This window comes from Balaenoptera acutorostrata, chromosome 3 (genome assembly GCF_949987535.1).
Source record: "Balaenoptera acutorostrata chromosome 3, mBalAcu1.1, whole genome shotgun sequence".
Lineage (NCBI taxonomy): Eukaryota > Metazoa > Chordata > Mammalia > Artiodactyla > Balaenopteridae > Balaenoptera > Balaenoptera acutorostrata.
The window spans coordinates 105,686,538-105,713,957 of record NC_080066.1 but is presented as its reverse complement, the minus strand read 5'-3'; the positions used below and the strand labels follow the sequence as shown (position 1 = coordinate 105,713,957).

At 43.0% G+C, this 27,420-nt stretch overlaps 1 protein-coding gene and 1 non-coding gene across 2 annotated transcripts; both read left to right on the top strand.

The window, feature by feature from the left end:
- The first annotated feature begins 101 nt into the window (after positions 1–101).
- LOC114237755 (U2 spliceosomal RNA) lies at positions 102–293 on the top strand. Its single transcript, XR_003623268.1, has one exon. It is a non-coding gene; the product is annotated as a U2 spliceosomal RNA (small nuclear RNA).
- A 5,012-nt stretch (positions 294–5,305) lies between these two features.
- DAD1 (defender against cell death 1) lies at positions 5,306–26,587 on the top strand. Its single transcript, XM_007180525.2, has 3 exons — positions 5,306–5,594; positions 15,266–15,440; positions 26,346–26,587. The coding sequence occupies exons 1-2, from the start codon at positions 5,384–5,386 to the stop codon at positions 15,394–15,396; spliced, it is 342 nt and encodes a 113-aa protein (XP_007180587.1). The 5' UTR covers positions 5,306–5,383; the 3' UTR covers positions 15,397–15,440; positions 26,346–26,587.
- Positions 26,588–27,420: the final 833 nt, after the last annotated feature.

Here is a 27,420-nt window from a genome sequence, read left to right as displayed (position 1 = left end):
AAAGGAACTGAGTACAATAGCTCTAAAGTTGCTCTCTCCAATACGACAGCTACTAGCCACATGTGGCTACTTAGATTTGAATTAATAAAAATTAAAGTTCCATCGCTTCTCGGCCTTTTGGCTAAGATCAAGCGTAGTATCTGTTCTTATCAGTTTAATATCTGATATGTTCTCTGTCTGAGAACAACACATTAAACAGATTTTTTGGAGCAGGAAGTTGGAGTAGGAGCTTGCTCCATCCACTTCACGCATTGATCTGGTATTGCAGTATCTCCAGGACTGGTGCACTCCTCTGGGGATAATAACTGAAGTTTAAAAATCAATAACCAGACTTCCCTGGTGGTCCAGTGGGTAAGAATCCGCCTTCCAATACAGGGGGCACAGGTTCGATCCCTGTGCTGTCACTGCAATGAGAAGCCCGCACACCGCAACGAAGAGTAGCCCTGCTCGCCTCAACTAGAGAAAGCCTGTGCACAGCAATGAAGACCCAGTGCAGCCAAAAATAAATACAGAAAAGAAAAGAAAAGAAAAGAGAAGAAAAGAAACAGCCCTAAAGAAGAGATGCATAGGTTGAGATACTGGGGAAGAGGCAAAGAGCTTCCATTCCCTCTCGGGATGTGTGACCCTCCCAGCATCTGGATGTGATCAGCAACTTATAAGTTCTTGGAACCGTTTTGGTTAGCGTTTTTTTAATGGAGGCTTCATTACATAGGCATGATTGATTATATAAGTGGCCATTGGTGATTGAATTCAATCTCCAGTCCCTCTCCCTTCCTCGACCTTGAGAAGGAACTGAAAGTTCCAACCTTGGAATCATGTGGCAATCATTCCCCTGGCATCTAGCTCCCATCCTTAGGGACTTCCCAAAAGTCACTTCATTAACATAAACTCCAGTGTGGTTGAAACGGGTTTGTTACGAATAACAAAAGACATTCCTTCTACCTTTATTGCTCTGGAGCTATTTCCGAAACTGGGGACAAAAACAAGTATTATAACAAAAGATGTTCCTATTGCTCTTACCACTTAGGAAATAATGAGGGTTTAAGGAGTTCTGTGCCAGGAACTGGAGATGAAGAACAAATGTATATTCCTGGTTATATCACACTGTCATACAAGGAAAGGGGGTTTTGGCCACACTAGGGCCAAAGTTTAAAAGATGGAGTTGTTACATGCAATAGCAGAGAGAAGCAAAAGGAGGGATCTGAAGGAGAAAGTGAAAATACAAGGGAAAAGAATTGGAAAACAGAGTCTCATGCAGAGATTTTCTTTAGAAGAGTCCTCTTCTTTGGAGGAGTTGTCTTTCTTTTGATAAAGAATGTCATTTCTTACTGTAGAGAGATACATTGTAAAATCATGGCCTTTGTTTATAAGGGGACCTTCTTGCCCTTCTACTTTCCCATTGTTTTATGATGTTGAGTGTTGAAGGGTAGCAGAATATGCCACCCCAAAATATGCCACCTTAGCATAAGGAATATTTTGAGCTGAAGGCAACTGGGAAGAAGCAGATGCAAGGACAGCTCTCTGCCCTCCTCCTATTTGCCTAAAAGCAGGACAGAAAGATGTCTCCCCTCCTCTCTCTACCAGGAAGGACAGAACTCTATCTAGATCCTTACCAGCCCAGAGAGGGCACCACAGGAATCTACATAACAAACGTCACTAATTAGCCCTTATTTTTCATTAATGCTTCATATATTTACTTTCTCACAATTTGCTGCCCTAGAAACTCAAAGTTCTTTTTCTCTGTCTTGTTACTTCTCTAAAAATGTATTGCTCTTTTTGTTAAGATGCTATTGTTATAAACAAGACAACAGGCTCAAAATGGAGTCACTTATGCTAACTTAATTACAATTTCAGCTCTCCCAGAAATGGAATCTTAAACCAGTCAATCAGGGATTGCCTGATCAGTACTAGTTAGGTAATCTGCCTAATAGACCCCTGCCATCCGCTTAAGGAAAGTGACCTTGCCGTAACCAATCTGCTTTTTTGTCTAGTATAATCTAATTGTTCCCTATCCCTTCTGCCTATAAAAGTCTCTTATTTTAGATAGCTCCTCAGAGTGCCTTTCTATGTGCTGGTTGGATGCTGCCCAACTCATGAATTGTTGAATAAAGCCAATAAAATCTTTAAATTTTACTGAGTTGAATCTTGCTTGTTAACATTATTTAAGCCCAAGTTCTAACCACCCTTTTGAGTTACTTGTAACTGAGTGCTCCCCTGTGTATGTGCGATGCATATGTTAGGAAAATTGTTTGTTTTTCTCTTGTTAATCTGTTTTTTGTCAGTCTAAATTATAGGGCCAATGAACCTGAGTAGAGGGAAACAGTTTTTCTTCTCAGTGTTCTAGTAACAAAACATCTAAGGTCTACTCTGACTGCAGCTTCAACTTATAAATTTGATTTGCCCTCTGAGAGCCATCTGGGTTGAAGTCCCTCCAGTACCCAATATTTTGCATGCCCAAAATATTGGGGCTCTATGCTTTGCCAACTTCTAATTATTCAGAAAAATAGGGAAGCAGACATAGTTAATTACCAGGGTTATTGATAGTTGATAAGAGCAAATATATCCTGAACATTTACTCTGTGTCAAGTGCTATGTTAAATGCTTAATGTTAACGTTATCTCATTTAATCCCCACAACCTGCCAACTAAAGAAGGTCACTCTCGCTGTCCAACTCTAAAAGGATTGAGTCATTAGCCACTGTGGTTGCTGACTTTCAATATACCCTGAAAGGAGTTCAGGGCAGAGGTCAGGAATGAGGCACTCTGTGCTTTGGGAAAACTGGCAGAACAGGCCTTCAGATAGATATTTTCAGGAGAAAATTTTATGAACCCAATTGAGACAGGAGGGTCGGGGGCAGGACACAACCTTTAAAAGAATGACACACAGGGGAATTTCCTGGTGGTCCAGTGGTTAAGACTTGACGCTTTCACTGAAGGGGCCCGGGTTCAATCCCTGGTCAGGGAACTAAGATCCCACAAGCCATGTGGCCTGGCCCCCCCCCCCCCCAAAGAATGACACAGCTGTAGAGGATAGGACAAATACTGGTTAGAATCAACTAGGCCCAAGATGGGAGGAGATTCGAATTCCAATAGACCTTGAGCCTCATTATAAGCTCACGGTAATACATGTACTTGCTAAATGACACACCCACCAGCACCATGACAGTTCTGAGGCTGGCCAAAAAAGGCCAAAGAGTCGGCAGCGGCCCAGCTCCTGGAAATCTCGGCCCCTTCCCCCAAATAGTTGGAATAATCCTCCCACTTGTTAGATTATGAAATTACCCAGCCCATAAAAACTAACGACCTCGTACTCTGGGGCCTATCTCCTGAGATGACCCACTTTCTGTCTGTGGAGCGTGTAACTCCTGAATAAATCTGCTTTCACTCTATTTCAGCTAGCTCTTGAATTCTTTCCTGCAGGAAGCCAAGGACCCTCCTTGGTGGCCCATTTCTTCTTGCTGTTTTAAGTAGTCCAGAAAGATTTAGGTCATTATATTCGTGTTTGACTTTGCAGATCTCAGAAAAGGATGCATTCAGTAAGGGAATTTTTCATCTCTTCTGCTTTCCCCCTTTGGGAGTTCCTGTGGAGATGTTATGATAATAGTTGACATGGATGAAAGGCAGACAAAACATAAGGAAGAGACTACTGGAAGGAGCCTGGCTGATTCCCCTGAGGAATCCACTCCTAAATGATTAAAAGGCATCAGCCTAGCCTTTAAAGTTTGAAGTTGAATACTGGTGAGGAAGCTACCCTCCTACTTACTGATGAGACAGGGAGAAAGGTTCAAGTTGTCAGAGAAACTGATGCTTCTTGCCTTATTATATTGAAATAGGAACTGGTCTGGTTATCCACATTTTTTTTTTTCCCTCAGCAACATAAGAGAGCTTAGATTGAACTTAAGTTCTCATAACAGTGCAAATCTCCGTGGGTGTGAACATGAATATATCTTTTTAAGTAGATTGTAAATCTTTCTGTGAACATGGATTATTTCTCTTCTTTCTAGAACTAAGCAAGGTTTTGCTCATGACTGATAATCAGTACATTTGTTGATGCTGATTTGGTTCCAGTTTAAACACAAATAAGAAGTGAAAATGAAGGAAGGTTGTCGTTTACTTGCTGTTTTAGGAATTTTGCTTCAGTACCTAGGATAGTTCAAAATTATTAATAAGCTGAAAAAGTACCTGGTTTATGTACCACCTGCAGCTGACAGTGAGATGAACTAGGTCTGGAAGGTCAGATTCATGTTAAATTAAAAGGGCAGCAAAAGCCAGAAACTAAGGTGGATCTTATTTTTCAAAAAAGTTAAAACGCTAAGTATAAATAGTTAATCCCACTTGTTAAAATACAAAACCTCAAACCTTTAGTTTCCTCTGCAAAATAAATTGGAGAGGGTAGGGCTTGAACCAGGCACCAGGCAATGCTCTTGCAGGTCTTTTAGCGCTGACATCCTGGGATAGTACGACGGGTTCAAGATGTCAGCTTGGGAGTAGGAGGCTGCTAAACTTGATCATATACTCTATGCACTTTAATGGACTTTCTCCCCGCCCCTGCCCATCACCAGCTCTTTTACGACTATATCAGATTCCCCTGAGGATACCTACACTCTAGCATAACGAACTACAATTTAGCAGAACGTGGGCCCGAGGAGGCACCCAATAAATGTCTGCTGAATGAATGAACACCTGCGGGCTTAGGTTCCACCGCGCTTATTCGTAAGCGTCCCCAAGGACCAGATCGCAAATCGAGTTCAGGCCCGGGTAGAGGTCGAGCTCCCCAACCCCGCTCCGCACTTCTCTCCTCCAATAACCAAGTCTAAACTGATGCCTGCTCAGTGACCGGCCGCGGTGGTTCTCACTGCGGGGCAACTTGACTTGCTCTAATGATCTGGGACAGGCATCTGCAGTTAGCGCCCTTAACAGAATTAGGACCGAGCGGGTACTGAACCGGGAAAAGCCAGACATTGCCTTAAAGCAGATCCAAATAGTTCATCTCTGAGGACGCTGGTGGACCAAAGAGAACGCTGTCCGCTGAAAAACCTCTTCCCCTCTTCCTCCCACACTATCTTGTTGCTGGAGTAACTGTGGGCGTCACCAACATGACGGCGGAAATAGCGCAAAAAGATACACGTCTCCAGATCACGGACAGACCCGTTGCGCAGGCGCATTAGCTTTCTCTGGCTGTAGTTCTCATTCTGTAGATATATTCTGCGTCTGCGCATTACTTGTTTCGTGCCTTGGCCGACCTATACGCCTGCGCAAAGTAGCAAATTGGGGAGGGCGGAGCTGGTTATTAGCGGTGCGCATGCGCCGACACTACATCCGGTGTGGTCGTCGGGTCCGCTAGGAGTGTGGGGTACGCCGGCCGGAATATCGAGCGTGTAGTCATGTCGGCGTCGGTGTTGTCGGTCATCTCGCGGTTCTTAGAAGAGTACTTGAGCTCCACTCCTCAGCGTCTGAAGTTGTTGGACGCGTACCTCCTGTATATACTGCTGACCGGGGCGCTGCAATTCGGTTATTGTCTCCTCGTGGGGACCTTCCCCTTCAACTCTTTCCTCTCGGGCTTCATCTCCTGTGTGGGGAGTTTTATCCTAGCGGGTAATGATTCTATAAGTGATATCAGTTATAATGTGTTACTTTGATGCGTGCTTTTATTCCCACAGTACTCGTCTCTCTATATGAGACCACCGCCTCGTGAAGTTGAGAGAGGAACCTGCATTGCCCTCTTTTTGTGAATGGGGAAATTGAGGCACATTCAGGTTGTCGTGCCTAATACCAAAGAGCCGCCGAGGAGCTGGGATTAAATGTGGAAACACCTTCATGTTGCTGTTCAACCTGGTGGTCCACTTCACTTCATATTGGTCCATGGAAAACTCCCACCTTTCACTTAGCTTTAACACAACTTTGAAGTTGGTAAACTTTTAAAATGGAAAACCCAACTCTGGAGCTGTCATTTCACTATCCTGAACTCAGTTTTCACTCACATAGGTCTATTTTAGCTTTATTATTCTGATTCCCAGCAAATTTGATACCTTGTAGACTGCCATATTTAACGAGAGCTGACTGTCCCCATATATTTTTGCCAAAATCTGACCTTTCTTGCTCAACAGGGATTCAGTGAATACTGAGTCCAGGCTTGGCCCAGGGAGTGTTGGCCAGTACGGTTTATAGGTGGCTACCACATGAACTTTTCCAGTCATGGTATCACCTGCTGCATGACTTGGAAAACATGCCAAAATTCATGTTTTTTTTTTTTCCACGTGTGATCATCAACAGTCACATTGTAAATTGTGTTTTGAATCTCATGCAAGGTATGGTAAAAGCTTTGGGGATACACTTAGTATATGTTTCTTGTCCTGAACGAGTTTACAGTGTAATTGGGGCATAGACAAAATACAGCGTTAGAATTGTCTGGAGACTTCATTTACAGTGGAGTCTTTTTTTTTTTTTTTTTTAAAGAAAGCTATTTTTATTTCACAGAACTAAGTTAACATTCATCTTCTCGGAAGGGAACTCTTTTTTTTTTTTTTTAAATTATTTTATTTATTTATTTATTTATCCATCCATTTTTGGCTGTGCTGGGTCTCCGGTTCGTGCGAGGGCTTTCCCCAGCTGCGGCAAGCGGGGGCCACTCCTCATCGCGGTGCGGGGACCGCTCTTCATCGCGGTGCGCGGGCCCCTCACCACCGCGGCCCCTCCCGCTGCGGGGCACAGGCTCCAGACGCGCAGGCCCAGCAGCCGTGGCCCACGGGCCCAGCCGCTCCGCGGCATGCGGGATCCTCCCAGACCAGGGCCCGAACCCGCGTCCCCCGCACTAGCAGGCAGACTCCCAACCACTGCGCCACCAGGGAAGCCCTACAGTGGAGTCTTAATTGCAGCTTAAAGTTAGAAACCTATAGAATGCTTATTACACATTCAAATTGCTAGTTCAGACTCATGCCAGAGATACTCTGCCTTCTCCTTTGTTTCTCAAGTTAAGATAAGTCTAAGGACTTAAGGACTAGTTCAGTAAGCCCGGCCTGGAGTTGCAGAGTTAGCCTGTACATCTTTGAATTTTGGCTTAGATGACCAAGACCTGGTTCTCTGTAGCAGCATCCTGGTCTATAGGAGTTTATATGTTACCATCATCAGATATACTACCCTACCCTCTTTGCTCTAGACTCCTCCTTCCTCCTGTAAAATACTGTTCATGACTAAGAATTTTATTAGCCAGACAGGAGAAGGAATCTTTTTATTTTATTTATTTATTTTTTATTTCTTTGGCCACCACATGGCATGTGGGATCTTAGTTCCCTGACCAGGGATTGAACCCGCAGCCCCTGCCTTGGAAGCACAGCATCTTAACCACTGGACTGCCAGGGAAGTCCCAGGAGAAGGAATCTTGAGAATGTCTGATTTTGTTTTCCAGGTCTGGAAAGAGTAGGAATAGGGCGGGGCCTAAAAGGTGATTAAAAAAAAAGCCTTCTCTGTGCTGAAGTCACCCTGGCTTCATAAGCTTCTAGGGTTAAGAATGACTTCTCAGGGCTACGTGGAAGAGTGGTTTGCAGAAGAGTGGATGTGGACTAGAGTTGCAGATTACTGGTGCGATAAAAGTAAGAAGATTTTTTGAGCAGATAATTTTTCCAGTGCCAGGTCTTTTTTTTTGAGAATGTTGTGGCTAAAGTTGAATTGGCAGACCCCCTACTCTCCTCCTCAATGAGAAGTTGATGGCCTGTCATTGAAGAGAATGCCTAGTGAAAGGGCACTTTTTTTTTTTTTTTTTAGGGCACTTTAATAGTGAGGTCCTTTTGGGGGATTCTGATGTCCATAGGTGTTGGATAATTGGTAATTGGGTCAGGGAAATGAAAGTTGCTTCAGGAAAAGAAGGGATTCAAGACAATTCAGAGTTGCTGTGGAAGGGTATCGTTTGCATTTCTTTTGACAGACCTGACCTTACTAAATCCACTGCTGCCATTTGTTAGCTCAGATCCTCAACTGGATACTGTTATTTTTAAAAATTTTTGGCTGTGTTGGGTCTTTGTTGTGGTGCGTGGGCTTCTCATTGCGGTGGCTTCTCTTGTTGCGGAGCATGGGCTCTAGGTGCGTGGGCTTTAGTAGTTGTGGCACGCGGGCTCAGTAGTTGTGGCGCACGGGCTTAGTTGCTCTGCGGCATGTGGGATCTTCCCGGACCAGGGCTTGAACCTGTGTCGCCTGCATTGGCAGGCGGATTCTTAACCACTGCGCCACCAGGGAAGCCCTGGATACTGGTTTTAATGGGAAATTTTAAACTTGGAGTTTATCCTTTGTTCTGGTTGTTGGGAAGGGAAGGCTTGTACTTATTTATAGTGCTGAGGTTTCTAACTTCCCCGAGTTGTGTTTCCTATTGGAAGAGAATGGAGGAGGCCAGTTTGGCTGAGAAAGGGAATTGTACGCGATTACGTTGAAGGATTAGGTAGTGCTGGATGCTAGAGCTTTGAGTGCCAGGCCAAGGAGTTTTATCCTGTAGGTAATAGGAATGTATCTAAGGATTCAAAAATTAAAAAAAAAAGTTTTAGATTTAAGTAAAGGAGAGACTTAAAATTGGTGTTAATGTGTAGGATGAATTGGAGGGAAAAGTTCTTTAGTCTGGTTCCCTTAATTTCTTTTTTGGCAGTCTGTTCTCTTCCATTCCTTCTGCATGTGTTATGTAGCATATGTTCTTTGGAAATTGATTAGTACATTTTAAACTGATATAGGACGCTATCACATTTTTTAAAAAGCCTGGTGTTATTTGGGCCTGATGAAAATGGTCTGTTTTCTTCTATTCCCTCGTGACTGGGACACTTAACCATGGTTTCAAGGAGACAGAGGTAGAAAATTGCCATTGAGAAGTCTTTTTTTTTTTGGATCAACAGTTTACAGTATAGTAGGCTTTAAAAGGACTTCAGAGGTAGAATATTTGTCTTCTTTCAGACAGATTTCATACATCCTCAGCAGCTGACTGTTTATCTTGTGGTTAGATCTCTCTAGAGGAGGACATCTGTCCCTTTTTCAGAGTAGCATGTCAGTGTTGGCAGCCCTTCTAGTTTCCTTTTTTACCTAACTGAAATCCCTCTTTTTGCTCATTTAAAGTGCTATTTTGGAGGGATGAGTGGAAAACAATAAGACTGTCCTTAAAATAAATCTTTGATCTTGAAATCCGTTTTTAAGTCATTTCACAACTTTGGTCTCTGTTTTCTCATCTATGTGAAATATTTACGGATTAAAAAAAGTAGTTTTGTTCCCCCTAGTTTACAGATCCAAAAACAGTTTGAATCTGAAAGGCAAGGAGGCCTAATTCAGAGTGTTTTCTATCTCACGGGAAATCTTGGGCTGTGTGGACTGGGGTCCAGCATTTCTTTGGAAATTATCTATTAGATTTCTGGGCCCATAACTGTTGTCCAGGAGATTGGAAGTTTGCCAGCCTTATGCCTGACAGTCCTGTTCCTAAACCTCTTTTGTATCCCTTGCTACCTCTTCATCCTCTGTCACTCAGGCTCTCAAATACCTCTTATCTGGACTCCTGTAATCTTCCTTATTGATCTCCCACGCTCTCATCTCTCTCCCTCCACTCCATCTTCCACTATGTTTGCAGGCTTGATTTGACTTGCAACTCTGATTGGGCTACTCCCCACATAAAATTTGTCTGTACCCAAAGAGAAATTTAAAAAAATTTTAGGGCTTCCCTGGTGGCGCAGTGGCTGAGAGTCTGCCTGCCAATGCAGGGGACACGGGTTTGAGCCCTGGTCTGGGAGGATCCCGCATGCCGTGGAGCAGCTGGGCCCGTGAGCCACAAATTACTGAGCCTGCGCGTCTGGAGCCTGTGCTCCGCAATGAGAGAGGCCGCGATAGTGAGAGGCCCGCGCAACGCGATGAAGAGTGGTCCCCACTTGCCACAACTAGAGAAAGCCCTTGCACAGAAACGAAGACCCAGCACAGCAATCAATCAATCAATCAATAAATAAGAACGTGAATTTCTAAAAAAAAAAAAAAAAATTTTAATGGCATAGAGGGTCTTTGATATTCTGGTCCCGGCCACATCTCCAGCTTCATCTCGTCTCCGCCTCCTCTGTACTCTATATTCCAGCATTATTGAATTACTTGTTATTCCCTGAACATGCCGAGATGTCTTAAGCTATTTCACCTTTGTTTGATTGCCCAGAAAATGCCTTTACTTCTCAGCCATCTCAGCTCAAGTGCTGCTTCCGTTTGAACCCTTCCCTGGCTCTTCAGATTTAGGTCTTTCTCCTGTATTCCTGTTTCACTACACTGTAGTGGTGTAGTGCTCTTTTCATCTCTGCATCCTCAGTGCTTAACACTGTATGTTAAATTGTGAGCATGCCTATAATAAGTTAAGGAATATTGAGCAATTATGTGCCAGGTTCCGTGCCAGGGTACTGAGGATTTAACTGTGGAACACGCAGACATGATCTCTACTCACACAGAGTTTATAATCTAGTGGGAGATGCAGACAAGTAAACCTGGATATAGTGCTGTGATGGAGAAGTATTGGTGAGAATAGGAACACAAGTAGGCACTCAACCCTGCCCAGTGGTCCTATAATACTTCCCTGATATATTTGCTTTTCCAAAATATGCTTCATATTTTCTCTCTTCACTTTCATCTATATTTTCTCTTTTCCTTTATTCTCAGTTGATGATCTTGCTTTATTTATTTTTTTGCTAAAAAAGAAGTCCTTTCATCTTCCTACCACGGAATCATAGCAGCCCACCTGCACATGGACCCCCTACTCTTTGACTTATTTCCTGTAATGGTGGATGATATATCCCTTTCCTGTCAGAGGTCAGCTTCTTCACTTGTGCAGAGGATCCAGTCTTCTCTTGCTCACTCAGGGACTCAGCTTCTGTAATCATCCCTCCATTCTGCATCATTCATTTCTCTCTACTGGATCATTCCCATCCTACATACATGCTCTAGTATCGTCCAATTAAAAAAATTAATTTGACTTCAGATACCCTTCAGCTACTATTACATGTCTTTTTGCTCCATCATCACAGAGTTCCTTGAAAGGATAGTTGTGTAGTTGCTGTGTCTGCTTTCTCACCGTCCATTCATTCCTTAACCTACTCTTGGTGGTGGTCTGTCCCCACCACTACAGTGAAACTGCTCTTGCCATCTTGCCAGATCTAATGGCCACGTACCTCACCTTGCCTGAATGCTCAGCAACATTTAGCACTTAACATAGTTGGCTGCTTCCTTCTGAGTGAGTGAAGTACCTTCTTCTCAAAGCTTTTGCAGCACTACACTCTCCTGCTTGTTCCTTCTCACCTCACTGGTTTTTCCTTCCTACTGTTTGTGCTAGGTGCTTCTTGGTCTGAGGGCATGGTTCTAGACCTCTGTATTTCTTTCCCATAGGTGAATTTAAATAATGTCTATATAACTACAACTACCACATTTATATTTTCAGTTTTGACCTGTTCCCTGAATTCCAAATTAGTAAGTCCAGTTGCCTACTTGACATCTTCACTTGATGTCTAACACACAACTCCAGATTGAACCTTGCGGCCTAGCCATCTGCCTCTTCGCTAGTCAGTACATGGTGTCAGCTTTGGTTAAGTTGTTGAAGCCACAAATTTAGAAGGTTTTTTTTTTTTTTTTTCGGCTGCTCGGCCCGTGGGGTCCTAGTTCCCCGACCAGGGATTGAATTGAACCCGGGCCCTCGGCAGTGAAAGCTCAGAGTCCTAACCACTGGACTGCCAGGGAATTCCCTAGAAGGTTTTCTTGATTCCTTGATTTCTCTTATCTCCCACATCCATTACATCAGCAAGCCCTGTCTTCTCCTAAATACAGCCTGTATCTCTTGACTTCTGTCCCTTTTGACTACCATTACCTGAGCTCTTTGGCTCCTGCATAACTCTTTGGCTTCTTGAACTTTGCAAACCATTCTCCGCATTGCAGTTCTACTATCCTTAAAAATTTTAGATCAGATTATTTTACTCATCTGCTCAAAACTTTGAAATATTGCTCCATTGTACTTAGAACTACATCCAGACTCTTTACTGAAGCTTACAAAGCCCCACTGATTTGGCCCTTGTCTCCTTCTTGCCCTTGATCCCTACAGTCTGGTCAGTGTGACCAAGATTGTTCTTGCTATCTGGAATGCTCTGCCCCTAGATCTTTGCATGGTTGGCTCCTGTCTTTCAAATTTTGGTCTTAAATAGCACCTTCTTAGAGAAGCCTTCTGTGACCACCAAATAAGAAATAGCTTCCCAGTCACTCTTTTATTACCTTGCTTTTCTTCATAGCGCATATCACTACCTCATATTTCCTTGTTTAGTTGTTTTGTCATTTATTATGTTTCTCTCCATTAGAGTGTAAGTTCCCTGGGAGCCAGACTCTTGTCTGTCTTGTTCTGTGCCATAGTCCTAGCACCTGGGACAGTGCATGGCGCATAGTAGATGCTCAGTAAATATTTTGCTGACTAAGTGAATATTTAAGGAGATAAATTAGAACTGCTAAAATGGAGCAAGCTGCCTTAGGAGGTAGTACATTTCCATCTTTGGAAGTGCTCAGGAAGGACGGAAGGATCTTCTGTGGAGGAGCTTTTTGAACAGGTGTTCTTTGCCTTTTTGAGAGTTAAAAACTGTCCAGAGCCTGTGTTACTGATAGAGGCAGCATATCCCTGCATCTGAGGGATTTGCTGCCTCTGTCAGTAACAGTCTCTGGATGGTTTGTAATTCTGCACCTGGGGATGACTTATCAGATTCTGGATATGGTGAGTATACTTTGGAACTATTCCTAGCTGATTCATGCAGCCTCCCCTGGCATGCCCATATCCGCCACCTCTTGGGTATTTTGTGCATTAGATGGGGTGTTGGTCTTCAGGACCTTCAGGGTCCTTTGCATCTCCGTGCGATTCTGATTCTTATGTTGTCATTGAAGTAACTTGGGTTACTATGATTATGATAATAATAACACATCAATTCATTTCTTTGTCTACCTTCATGGGGAGCTTCTCTTTCCTTTTGTCCCCTCATATTTCTCGAAGCACTACTCTACTCCCATCTTCCACCCCAATAGCCGCTGTTAATCCTGTTTGGTATCTCTTTCTCCAGATTTTTTCCTAGATTCCAACTAAAATAAATGAGAAAATAGTTATTTGTGTGTGTGTGTGTGTGTGTGTGTGTGTGTGTGTGTGTGTGTGTGTGTATATGCAGTTTAAGAGAAATCTGAAAGGTAGTAATATTTTTGGCTTTTTTTCACTTAATATATCGTAGATATCTTTACTGTCAACGTATAGCAAATTAATCTCATTCTTTTGAATAATTGCATGGGATTTTATTGCATGTCTGTAGTGTAATTTATTTAAGTAATCCCCTTAATGTCATTTGGACTGTCTTCACTTTTTTTTTCCAAATTTACGAACATGCTGTTAGAATGCCTTTGTTCTCTAAGATAAATTCTTTACTCAAAAGACATTTAAAATATAATAGATGTTGCCAGTTGCTCTCCCAAATGGGTGAACCAAGCTATACTCACCACAGTGGGATTTTAATTGGTCGCTCTTGCTTCAGTCAGTGTCCTTCATATTTTGAAGGGTTCAGGTGACTGAAAAGATCCGGGGTTTTTCCACACTGTTTGCATGTTTAAGCATAATGAAGACTCTGTTGTCATGGTGATGGACTCTGAAGAAGTAGTCTGGTAGTTTTTTTTTAAAATTTGTTTATTTTTTATTTATTTATTTTTGGCAGCATTGGTTTTCGTTGTTGCATGCGGGCTTTCTCTAGTTGTGGTGAGCGGGGGCTACTCTTCATTGTGGTGCGCGGGCTTCTCATTGCAGTGGCTTCTCTTGTTGCAGAGCACGGGCTCTAGGCGCACGGGCTTCAGTAGTTGTAGCACGCGGGCTCAGTAGTTGTGGCTCGCGGGCTCTAGAGTGCAGGCTCAGTAGTTGTGGTGCACGAGCTTAGTTGCTCCGCGGCATGTGGGATCTTCCCGGACCGGGGCTCGAACCCATGTCCCCTGCATTGGCAGGTGGATTCTTAACCACTGTGCCACCAGGGAAGCCCAGTCTGGTAGTTTTCTGACCTTTGGGTTAGATCTCAGTCTGTTGCCTTTTCTTGGTTAGTGATGGAATGGATGCTAGCCTGAAGCAAATTTGGGTTAAGTAGTGTAATCATTTGTAACAGGTATAAAGATATTTTGGAAAAGTGTATTCCTAGAGCTTTCTTTTCATGTCAAATGGTGACTGTGGCTATGGTATTAGGTTGGAATCTTCAAGGGTACAGGGTGTGGCAGTGGAGAGTTCTCTGTCAGCGTCATGTAACTTAGATCTCTTGCCTTTTTTGAGACAAGCAGCTGCTAGAACTTTGAGATCAAAGATTATCTACTATTGTGAGGTCCTCATGGATAAGCATCTCTGCTGTCTAATGTACACATTCTGTTGGAAATAATTCACAATTTTATAACTTTTGGTCATTCAGCCTAGCCCCTTTGTTACTGCCTCAACTACATCTTGATCTAGGTATAATTATAAACTTAATTCTGGAGATAAGAGAGTTCTAAAGATATTTTGGTTTTATATCAATATTTTTTTTTTCTAAGTAAGCCTTTGGTTTCTAGCCTAACTCTGAGAAGTCGTATTGTTCCCTTAAACAATTAACAGCATAAAATTTGTGTACAACTTGATGAAATTTTAAATTCACCGTTTTAGCCATCACCAGATTAGGATATAGAACATTATCAGTACCCTAGAGGCCTCTCCTCCTGCCTTCCAAGTCATCTCCTGTGAACGATAAAAACCACTGTCCTGATTTGTATTACTGTAGATTGATTTTGGCCAATTTTAAGCTTTATATAAGTAGAATCATAAAGCATGTATGTTTTGGCATCTGGATTATGTTGCTCATCATATTTGCAGAATTCATCCATGTTGTGAAGTCCTTTTTCATTGCTGTATGGTATTCTATTGTATGCATATTCCATAATTTACCCATTTTACTGTTTTTTTTTTTTTTTGGCTTGTGGGATCTCAGTTCCCCAACTAGGGATTGAACCCAGGCCCCTGTCAGTGAAAGCGCCGAGTCCTAACCACTGGACCGCCAGGGAATTCTCCCCATTTTACTGTTGATGGACATTAGATTGCTTCCAGTTGGGGGCCATCATGGGTATCATTCCTGTACGTGCCTTTTGATGGACTTATGTGTCATTTCTGCTGGAACAGAATTGTTGGATCAGAGGGTATGTGTGTGTGCATTAGTCATACTTGTTTCATACTCGTTGATAATCACTTTTGTGTTTTTCTTCTTGTACAGTTTGTCTGAGAATACAGATCAACCCACAAAACAAAGCGGATTTCCAAGGCATCTCCCCGGAGCGAGCCTTTGCTGATTTTCTCTTTGCCAGCACCATCCTGCACCTTGTTGTCATGAACTTCGTTGGCTGAATCATTCCCATTTACTTAATTGAGGCGTAGGAGACTAGAAGAATGTAAGTGATGATCTTAGTGCTTGTCACATAGTGTTGGTTTTAGAAACAGAAATCGGAGGGGCTGGTTTTGATCATGGTTGTCAGAGTTCCCATATTGTTGATAAGACGTTTGCAGAATTTTCCATATTGGTCTGCAGAGTATGTGTTAATATCATCATGATTCATCAGTGCTGCTGCTCTTGGTCGTTGCCTTCTCTTCTCACTGTTCTGCAAATCGTTAAGGTAACAGAAAATGAGAGTTTGCTTGTAGCTAATACATCAATTTCTGCACCAATAACTCCATGAAAATAACTCTGAGATCTTGGAAGAGACATAAATTGTAAGTTTTGCTTTTAGATTTGCTCTATAATTTTTTTTCTGATTTTGATCTCAGATGACTTCAAATGCCGGACCATTGTCCCCATAGTACCTAGTATAGTGCTTACACCTGATAGACATCCAGCATATGCCGAATGAATGACAATGGCTGCTTGCTTATATATGTGCTAAATTAAAAATTAATGGGAAAATTGGATTAGCTTGGGAGAACACTTTAACATATAGGACGAGATGCCATTTGGTCATTTGCCAGTTTTCTTTTTTTAGCAATAGAGCTCTTTTTTTTTTTTTTTTTTAAAGTAAACTCATATAGAATCTCAGCAGTGGAGCCGAGTTGTTCTGATTGACAGAAGTTGAAAAGCCCTCTTTGCTTGGGCTCTCCATGTGTGGTATGCTCTCCCCTCCATCCTTCCCTCCTAAGCAGAATCCTAAAAGCTCTGAGACTCTCTCTCTCTCTCTCTCTCTCTCTCTCTCTCTCTGTGTATGTATGTGTGTGTATATATATATATATATATATATATATATATATATATTTTTTTTTTTTTTTTGGCCACTCTGCACGGCATGCAGGATCCTAGTTCCCTAACCAAGGATGGAACCCATGTCCATTGCCTTGGAAGTGTGGAGTCTTACCCACTGGACTGCCAGGGAAGTCCCTTGACTCTATCTTAAAACTTATGTTATATATGAGAAAACAGAGGTCCAGAACAATCCACTGGCCTTCCCTGGCCACATAGCTAAGTGGAAGCAGCGTAGCGCCTTAGTCCAATGGTGCTCTTGGCCTAGTGCTCTTTCAGTATCCCGTGTTGCTCACTGATGAATGAATGCACTCTATTCTTTGCCTTTCTCCTACAAAATTAAATGTTGCTATTACTGGGGTAGAGAAACGAGAACCTTAGGAAACTTACCCTCTTTGGGGGAAGGATATCCCAGGACCAACCTCTTTCTATCACAACTTGGAAAGCTATCATTTTTGTACTAATCAGAAATCTAACACAAGAGGTAGAGCAGCCATGGACAAAGTGAATGCAATAATGCGACAAGGACTTTACTTCAGTTTCTAGCATGAAACAATCAGTTACTTAATATATTACATAAATCCTTTCCATAGATATTGTCTCAAAAACAGTACTGTTAGTTCAGGTAAGGTTTCATTTTTGGCAGTGGTAAGTTGACAGAGGTGGTTTATATCAGTGAAAGAGGTTGTGAACCACTTCTTTCTACTATCTTAATACAGTTGAACTTTTTGGAGACCCAATCAGGACTTGAGTTGTTCCCCCATGTGCTAGTCAATGCCTTGATCCTGGGAACACAATGAAAAGTAAAATGTGGCTGCCTTCAAGCAGTGAACAGTCTAGAAGGGGAGAAGGGCATGTAAACACAGCAGTTAGAGCCGCACTAAAGACCTGAACAAAGTGCTGTGGCGGTCCAGAGAACGGGGCCGCCGTGCCACCTGGGAGCAGAGGCCGCAGACAGGGTGCCTGACCAATGACAGCTTCTTGAGTACAGCTAGAAAATTCACCCAGCAGCACTGACCTGCGAACATCCTGAGTAACCCCTGGGCTCTGATAGTAACCTTGCTGGAAAGGTCATAAGTCTTCTGATTGCCCTACTCTAAATTTCTAGTTACTTTTTCTAGATGAGTCATATTGTATGCTTTAACAAGGGGACAGAGCAAACAGTTCAAGGATGTTTGTTCTCTAGGATCAGGGAGATACCAAATCATGAAAAATAATTTCCTAGGGCTGTCGTGATTGGAGGAGGACTCTGCAGCAGAGAGGCTAGTATTTCAAAATCATGACAAAAACAGAGACAAAAAAGCAGGCTCAGCAGAAACTGCGTACTGCAGACCCTATCAACGATCTAGGGCCACCTGTTCAGCTGGGAATTATGGGCCCAAGGTATAGCACAATCTTCCAGTCCCAGATTGCAGTGTTAAATCATTCTATAGAGAGTATATTCGTAGTGAAATCCTTCTGTGGGGGACTCCCCAGGGGGTTTTTCACAGAGATCATTTGTGAAATGATCACAGTTTGACATATACTGTACTGTCCTGCCCTCAATTTTCAAATATACATTTATTTGCCCTTTTTCTGTGCTTCTAACTCAGTTCTATGTGCAGTGTGCTAAAACACTTTTAAAATGGTTTTCGAGTGAGTTTTCAATATTTATATCAACTCAGAAGGTAGAACAAAACAGATTGAATATTCTCCATATTTGACAAGTATGTTGAGAGTTGGGTATAAAAAGAATAAACATCTATAGCTTACTGCTCTTGTGTGAATTTGGGGGTGACATTTAAAACAGCAGCTACTGTGAAAAAGCATATCAAAAGAAAATGGCACTGAGTTAAAGAAATTTATTCCAGGAGAAGTAAGGAAGTTAACAGATAGTGAGTGCTCACTTGGGCCAGGCTTTAAGTCTTATTTTATTTTCAAAACAACCTTATGGGGACAGGCTTGGTAATTCCACTTACAGATGCGAAACTGAGGTTCAAAGAACCTTGCTGGAAATCTTTTAAATCTAGTAATCCAGTCTGATGTCAAAAAATTTTTTTAATATCTATTTTTGCTTAAAGTTGCTTACTATAAAGTATTTGACAATTGCAGAGTTAAAGAAATGTGTTTAAAAAGTTACCACAGGGACTCCCTGACAGTCCAGTGGTTAGGACTTTGCCTTCCAATGCAGGGGGTGCTGGTTCGATCCCTGGTCAGGGAGCTAGGGTCCCACATGCCTCGCAGCCAAAGAACCGAAATGTAAAACAGAAACAATATTGTGACAAATTCGGTAAAGACTTTAAAAATGGTCCACATCAAAAAAAAAAAAAAAATTACCACAGTTATTTTTATCACCGTCCTTTCCTTTAATACTTTCTTTGCTTGTATGACAATTTAAAAAATACAGAAAAGTACAGAGAAGAATATAACAAACACCGCTGTGTGTCCACCACCTGGAGTGAACAGGTTTTGAACAGATGAAGCGTTGTAGATTGAGCTGCAGTTCCTTTGAATCCCTCCAGTCCCCATTCCTTCCCTCTGCTGTAAGACTTGACCGTCTTCATGGCACTTTTGTTCAGCTAGGACTATTGTAAAACCTACATCTGTTAACACAGCCTTTTCCAAACTTCAGACTTTTGTGGCCTCCTGAAAACATGTCCAGAGATGGCAGTGTGAGAAACCTGTGGTAAAAGTTAGCTGTTCGGTTGGCAGCACTGGTATAAGTGGCTATTCCAGTGGTCAAGAATAGAGTCATAGGGGCTTTCCTCGTGGTGCAGTGGTTAAGAGTCTGCCTGCCAATGCAGGGGACACTGGTTTGAGCCCTGGTCCGGGAAGATCCCACATGCCACGGAGCAACTAAGCCTGTGCACCACAACTACTGAGCCTGCACTCTACAGCCTGCGAGCCACAACTACTGAAGCCCGTGCACCACAACTACTGAAGCCCGCACGCCTAGAGCCCGTGTTCCACAACAAGAGAAGCCACCACAATGAGAAGCCCGCACACTGCAACGAAGAGTAGCCCTTTCTAGTTGCTCGCCGCAACTAGAGAAAGCTCGTTTGCAGCAACGAAGACCCAACATAGCCAAAAATAATAAATAAATAAAATAATAAAAAAAAGAGAAAAGAATAGACTCATAATGTTTTTTAGATTATCATAAAAATGAAAATGCAGGGCTTCCCTGGTGGCGCAGTGGTTGAGAATCTGCCTGCTAATGCAGGGGACATGGGTTCGAGCCCTGGTCTGGGAAGATCCCACATGCCGTGGAGCATCTGGGCCCGTGAGCCACAACTACTGAGCCTGCGCGTCTGGAGCCTGTGCTCTGCAACAAGAGAGGCCGCGATAGTGAAGAGGCCCGCGCACTGCGATGAAGAGTGGCCCCCGCTTGCCGCAACTAGAGAAAGCCCTCACACAGAAACGAAGACCCAACACCAGCCAAAAGTAAATATATAAAAAATAAATAAATAAAAGGTTACTATTAAAAAAAAATGCAAATAGATAACTAATAAGAACCTGCTGTGTAAAAACAATAAAATAAAATTCAAAAAAAAAAATGAAAATGCAGGGCTTCCCTGGTGACGCAGTGGTTAAGAATCTGCCTGCCAAGGCAGGGGACACGGGTTCGAGCCCTGGTCCGGGAAGATCCCACATGCCATGGAGCAACTAAGCCCGTGCGCCACAGCTACTGAGCCTGCACTCTAGAGCCCGTGAGCCACAGCTACTGAGCCTGCGTGCCACTACTACTGAAGCCCTTGCGCCTAGAGCTGGTGCTCTGCAACAAGAGAAGCCACCGCAACGAGAAACCCACGCACTGCAACAAAGAGTAGCCCCCGCTCGCCGCAATTAAAGCCTGTGTGCAGCGAAGACCTAATGCAGCCAAAACGAAAATAAATAAATCAATTTATTAAAAAAAAAATGAAAATGCAAAAATGAAAAATGCTCCTAGTGAGCTTCTGAGTTGGGAGAATCCATGCACACCTAAAGTGATGATCAGTGTTTGGCACTTAGCTGGCAGTAATCTATTTTGAATGAATGCATTATATAGAAGTTCAGTAGGTTTGAATATTTAAAGATTTACATACTATCTGTAAATATTTCCTGTTTTGTTTTTCCACATCTCCTTGTGAAATTCTTTTCAGAAAATGTCAGCCTATCTCAGGTGTTCTGAAGGGAAATGAAGAAAAGAGGGACTTAGCTACATTGGGTCACAGCTTGGGAAGGAAAGTTCATGATGACTGATCCCTCTGGGATCAGAGGGAGAAGTGAACAGGGCTTCGACAAGGGGACAGACCTGAGCTTGGACATATGCTCAGCCTGAGGGCGATTGTTTGCCACCAGGTTGTGCTGAAACCTTGTTAGTGTTGCTTTGTTTTTATGGTGGAGGCTGTTCTCCCACAGGTCTTTAAAAATTCGTAGTGTTTAATCCCGGCTGGAGCGAGGGCGCTACAGGGCTGGGCAGAACATAACTGACTAACAGTACTATTTACAAACAAGCAGTCGCCGTTGGCTTTTTGAATTCATCAGGAAAGTACTGTAGTAATCTAGAAAGTTACCTCTGGAAGGGGATCTAAATGTTATTTCTTAGGCGCTACTGCCACCCAGTGGCTTGTACATTTCATTGCTGAGAGAAGGTACTACAAAGCCCGAGAGAAGCTGAGTTTGGGGGAAGAAACCACAGATACCTTTGTGATAAAACCTAGTTTCTTCCAGTCACAGGAGGGCAGTAGAGGTCCAAGCGGGCCTAGGTGTTGGGTGGGGCTTGCTTTACATTCTGGCCAGAGGTGGGCGGTGTCAGTCAGGCACAAAAGGGCATGCAACCTTTGTCACCTAGGGAAGACCAAGTGCACGGTGACCCAGAGGTTGACCTTTTATTTCCTTTTCTGATCTGTCAGTTCGAGAGCTCCCTTTCCGGTTTCTTGTAGACCTGTTTTTGCTCTCAGCATGACCTCCTGCTGGCAGTCATCTTTAATTTTTTTGGGTGGGGGGGTTAGTTTCCATTTTATTTTCTGTGTGACATTTCACCTTATATTGAATTAGGTTTAGCCACCAGATAAGTTCTCAAAAAGGGAACTACTCTAAATTTGTAGAAAGTATTTTGAGTTAGCATAATCTTTTCTCAACCCCCTTTTTTTTCCTGGTTGGAGGGTGAGATTCTTTACTTATTCTTAAAACCTTGAATCTGCTTATTTTATTTACAAAAAACCCAAATAATTGATGATTCTTGAATTGGTGATTGTGCTCTATTTGGTATTTGGTTCATTTAAAACTACCAAAAAAAAGAGAGAAAAAGAAAAAAAGAGAATTTCAAGTAGATTTGTGTGTTTTTTTTAAAATTTGGCCAAGCTTTGCGTTTTGCAGGTTCCTAGTTCCCTGACCAGGGATGGAACCCGGGCCCCGGCAGTGAAAGTGCTGAGTGCTAACCACTGGACTGCCAGGGAATTCCCATAGATTTCTATTTATGAAGTTCATTCCCTGCCTTAGTTTCTCTAGCCTTGCAGCTCAGATGATTCCGACTGCAAGTCATCCTGCCCCCAGGTTGCATAAGACCCTCTTCTTGGGGCCCTCACGGTCCACTGTGCATGCCCCTAACGCTGCACTTATACCACATGGTTATGAAACCATTCATTTTCCTGTCTCTACCACTGGACTGTTAAATTCCCACAGGGTGTGGACCTCAGAGCTTAGCACAGGGCTAACGGTCACAATGCATGTTTGTCGAATGAGTGTATGAATGAGTAAATCATTTTCAGCTGCAACAAAATGCTGTGTAAAATAGCTGTATCATTGGTGATGCGGATGCTAAGACATGAGGAAAGTGCTGGGGAAGAAAGATGCCAAAGGAACAATTCACACGAGGGACGGTGGAGTGGGGCACGAGCGTGAGGCTAGAAGTCGGAAGACCTGTGTTGTAGACTTTGCTGTGTTGGTAACTAGTTGAATGGAGAAATAAGCTTGTCGTTGAGCCCTCAGTTCCCTATGTGCACAGGGAGGGGATTGGCCAGGATGGTCATCAGGGTCTCTTGCAGCTGTTACAGCCTCTGATTCATAGTATTCACGATAGTCCCATTGTGTTTGAGGAGGATCATGCTGTTTGTGCAGATCCTCAGTTGAGCTTTGCTTTTTATTTTTCTTCTTGCTTTTTACCTTCAGTTGTTGCTTTTTATCCATATTACCAGGTTTTCATCATCCATCAAAAGTGCGATTGTCTATAACAAAATGCATGGTGTTTGTATAAGGCCTTTTACAAAATTAGACAACATTTATCAAATGTTTTACAACTGTCACATAACCAGGCTTGCAGTACTCACACTCCACATGCACTTTAAAAAAAAAAATAAATTTATTTATTTATTTATTTACTTTTGGCTGCGTTGGGTTTTCGTTGCTGTGCACGCGCTTTCTCTAGTTGTGGCGAGTGGGGGCTACTCTTTGTTGCGGTGCGTGGGCTCCAGTAGTTGTGGCTCACGGGCTCTAGAGTGCAGGCTCGGTAGTTGTGGCGCACGTGCTTAGTTGCTCGGCGGCATGTGGGATCTTCCCGGACCAGGGCTTGAACCCGTGTCCCCTGCATTGGCAGGCGGATTCTTAACCACTGTGCCACCAGGGAAGTCCCCACATACACTTTTACACACATCAACCCACGTCATCCTCACGGCCCACCCTGTGATGGAGGTAGACAAATAGCAGTGTTCCCGTTCTGTACATGAGGTAATTAAACCTTGGTGAAATTTAAGTTGACTTGTCCAGGGCCTGGAACTAATAAGTGACTGAGTGGGAACTCGATAACAGATACTTTGACTTCACACTTTTATATTCTTTCCTCTCTATTATGTTCAAAGACTTTTGGATGATGAATATACACATTTTGTTAGAAGGTTTCCATTAACATTATTAAGCTTGCTTCTCTTTTTTTTTTTTTTTTTTAAAGGAACCATTTTGAGATATGTCAGAGCACACGGTTCTTTTTTTTTTTTTAATTTTATTCATTTATGGCTGTGTTGGGTCTTCGTTTCTGTGCGAGGGCTTTCTCTAGTTGTGGCAAGCGGGGGCCACTCTTCATCACGGTGCGCGGGCCTCTCACTATCGCGGCCTCTCTTGTTGCGGAGCACAGGCTCCAGACGCGCAGGCTCAGTAGTTGTGACTCACGGGCCCAGTTGCTCTGCGGCATGTGGGATCTTCCCAGACCAGGGCTCGAACCCGTGTCCCCTGCATTGGCAGGCAGATTCTCAACCACTGCGCCACCAGGGAAGCCCGCTTCTCTTTTTTAAATGGGAAACACTTAGGAGAGGTTGATAAGAAAGGATGAAGACAGGCTATCTAAAATGTTTCTGCAAAGTTGGTCATCTTTAGTATGATCTGGAAGAGGTGGAGGAGAATGCAGATCAGGAGACCTGACTTTATCCAGAGAGGGTGACCCTGGGCCGGCGCTGTACAGTAGAACTTTGCATTGTGCAAATCTAAGTCTGCACTGCCAAATATGGTAGCTACTAGCCACATGTAGTTATTTTTTTTTTTATTTTTTATTTTTTTTCTTTTTTAAATTATTATTTATTTATTTATTTATTTTTGGCTGTGTTGGGTCCTCGCCTCCGTGCGAGGGCTTCCCCCAGCTGCGGCAAGCGGGGGCCACTCTTCACCGCGGTGCGCGGGCCGCACTATCGTGGCCTTTCGTTGCGGAGCACAGGCTCCAGACGCGCAGGCTCAGCAGTTGTGGCTCACGGGCCCAGTTGCTCCGCGGCATGTGGGATCCTCCCAGACCAGGGCCCGAACCCGCGTCCCCCGCACTAGCAGGCAGACTCTCAACCACTGTGCCACCAGGGAAGCCCCACATGTAGTTATTGAACATTTGAAATGTGGCTAAGTGAGGCACTGAATTTTTCATTTTATTTAATTTTAACTCAGCTTAAATAGTCACCTGTGGCTAGTGGCTGTGGTGTTGGGCAGCACAGCTCTGGACAAATCTGTCAAACTCTCAGGTGCTGGTTTCCTCATCTGTAAGATTGAGAGGATTGGATGAGCAGATCTCTACAGCTCCTTTCATTTTCAGATCCATGCCTTCTGAAATTGTAGTGATTCACATTGAGCTCTGAACCTAGAGTTTCTGCAGAATGGTCTTTGATTCACATTTTCTCTAATTTCAGTTTTAATTGAGTGACCAGGATCTAGGATGAGATGGATTTGAAGGAAAATCAGTATTTGAGCATATCTGCTCAGTGCTGGTGTCTGAATAGAGATGGTGCTGGGAAAGCAGATTCCAAACAGAAATGACCCTGTCTGGCATCATCTTTTGTGTCTCTACAGAGAGTAATTCTTTTTAACAGTTCTTTGTGTTGTGCCTTGCTTTCTCTTAAGATGATGAGAACAGGCTGATCGAATGGTGCTGTCTTTCCTGCTTGGTGAATAGACTGAAGAAGTCATGCTAACTCTTCTCAGTAGGTGTCTTCCACTTTGCATGTCTTGATATCAGGGGAGGAAATTTTATTTGTCAGTTTCTTGAAACCTTTATGCCCTGGTTAACAGTTGAAATCATTCTTCTGAGCTGGTGAATAGTCCAATTTTGTTGAGCTAATATTTCAAAGACTCCTAGAACCTCTGCTTTTAGAGTACTGTCTGGTAGATATATTTTTGCCTTAAAAGAAAGGAGCAGATCTATGTAAATAGGAATTTTCTGAAAACCATTGTCAAAGAGATTTACTCTCATGAGTCATTTTTTGCCTTTTAGTTGGACCAATCCCAGTGTCTTAAATTAAGATGTTTTATTGTCATAGGATCTCAAAACTTGACTTTTGTACTGAACGAGGATTTCTTTTATAATCCTCATTGTGTCAGGCTCTTCACTGAAGTGGCCCTGTGCTCTGTTCCTCTCTCACTTTGGCGGTTAGAACTGATGTGTCGTATTAGTTCATAGTCTGTTGTCAGAGAGTTTGCTTTAAGACATTTGATGGAGTGAATAGGTTAGTTTTAATAGGTGTGTTTGTTCTTATTTGGCACTGTGATCACTGTTGCTCCCTGTTTTTGCTCTTTGTTTTACATATTTCTCATAATTCCACTGATGCAGGAATGTTCTGCAATTATGTAGCATTTCTCTTTCATTGTTAGTGGAAGAAAAGCAATCTGGCTAGAAGTCTAAGATCTTTCCTCTAAACTCTGATGCTAGAATCTCCAGGTCACCTGAACCAATGCACAAAATAAAGTGGTGCCCTTTCACCTACTGGCGTAGCCCAGCTCTTCGGAAACAGCGTTTCCCAACCTTTCTCAGCTTCGCACGTAGAAGATGACAACATTATTATGGCGCACTGCAGGGAAATGGGCTGCTTGTGGCTGGGGACATTGGGGCCCGTAGGGCCAAGGGGTCACCTGGCCACACCGTGTTGGAGCACAGCAGGTGGGCAGCCCCCCTAGAGGTGTTTACGGGGCAGGGCTGGGCTCCACCTCACAGCTTACAGTCAGTCCCATCTGACTGGCAGCTGTGTGGCCTCTTCTCTTGGGGTTACTCTCCACCTCCTTCTTGCCAAAAATAATCTTACTGTTAAGTGAACACAAAATGATTTCTTCTGTTTTGGTCCTTCGTTAAATCTGAGATTGGGACTCTTTCTCTACTTTCTTTCGAATTCTTCCTTCTTCCACTCCCCCTACCCCACCCCCCAAACTGGAAGTTAGTGCTTTGTAAGCTTTCTAAATCCAGAAAAGCTCTTTAGGCTAAGTTGCAATCCTCTCACCACAAAGAGGGTTTGTGGATCAGAGAGGTCAGAGTGACTTACAGTAAAGTCGTGCAGCTAATTAATTGCAGAGGTGGCGTTAGAACCCACGGCTACAGTTCCGAGTGAGTTATGCCTTCGTGTGCTTGGAATTCAGATTTGAGCATTAATTTTTATGGATACCTCTATAAAATGTTCAGTGCAAAAATTTGCTTTATTCTGGTTGTTCTAACCTGGCTTAAATGCTGTCCAGAATTTGGGAACCCCTTAACTGCCTTTGTCTTTACGGGTTTAGAATTTAGATCGAAGAATTCGAGACCCTGTCTGTAGCATATCACAAAACATTTTTAGAAACCTTGAGTATCTCTTCTTACCTTTCTGCTTCTTTCTTAAAGGTTCACTTTTTGATTTCCCCTGGATAAGAAGAGCTCTTGAGATGGCAGTTTGTTGGACACACGGATTTTCTTCAGATTTATGCTTACTACCGACTGATTTGGGTTGCGGTTGGAGAGCCCAGAGAGTTCCCAGGCTTCCGTGTCAGAACAACTTTGTAATGAGCATTTATTAGCACAGCCTCTGCCTTCCATGAAGTGTAACCTTTTTGCCTTCCAAATTAAAAAGCTCCATGCCACTCCTTCCTCTGCCTCTGGCTCTGTTTTTTGTTTTTATTCTTTATTGGTATGAATGTCCTTTTTTTTCCTTCAATAGGCTGTGCAGAGCGCTTTAGGAGTTGATAAGTTGCAACTGTGAAACTGCCTCCACGTTTTCATTAAGTGTATTTGAAGTTAATGACAAAAGGCGGGGTTGACAACCCTGGGAAACCACAGTCCTTTGTCTTTTCCCTGGAGCTGGTAATCCCTTACTAATCCTTCAGTTGTTGCGGGTGGTTCCGCTCTTATGACACAATGCTTCCTCGAACTGCATCATTAAGCACTTTGTGAGAAAAGTGTGTGCTTCCCCATTTATATCTGTTTCAACGTGATGTAGTGGTGAAAAGTGAAATATGTATCTCTTAGACCGTGTAAGAAGAGTGCCAAAAGTGGGGTTTGTATATATGCTTATTTATAGGAGACACTACTTTCCAACCACCTTCACAAATGTTCTCTCATTTTGTTCTTACCATTATCTCAGGGGTTCCAATCCTCATTAGATAGATGAAGAAATTGAAGCTCCGATTTATAACTTGCTTAAGATCAGAGTTCATGACACACTTGGGTGGAACAATAGGTCTGCTGGCTGAAGTCTAGACATATTTATATGTATTGTGGTAGCAGCCCTATTTCCATCTTGGGTGCTATATACAGGAAATAAGCTATGTTGAGGATTCCACTATTTAAATTTAGCTGACTGCTGAGATGGTGAGTTGTGCTCTTAGAGGTTTCCCAACTTGGCTGCACATTAGGATCGCTTGGGGAACTTAAAAACGAAATCTCAATGCCCAGGGCACATCCCAGACCAATTAAATACAAA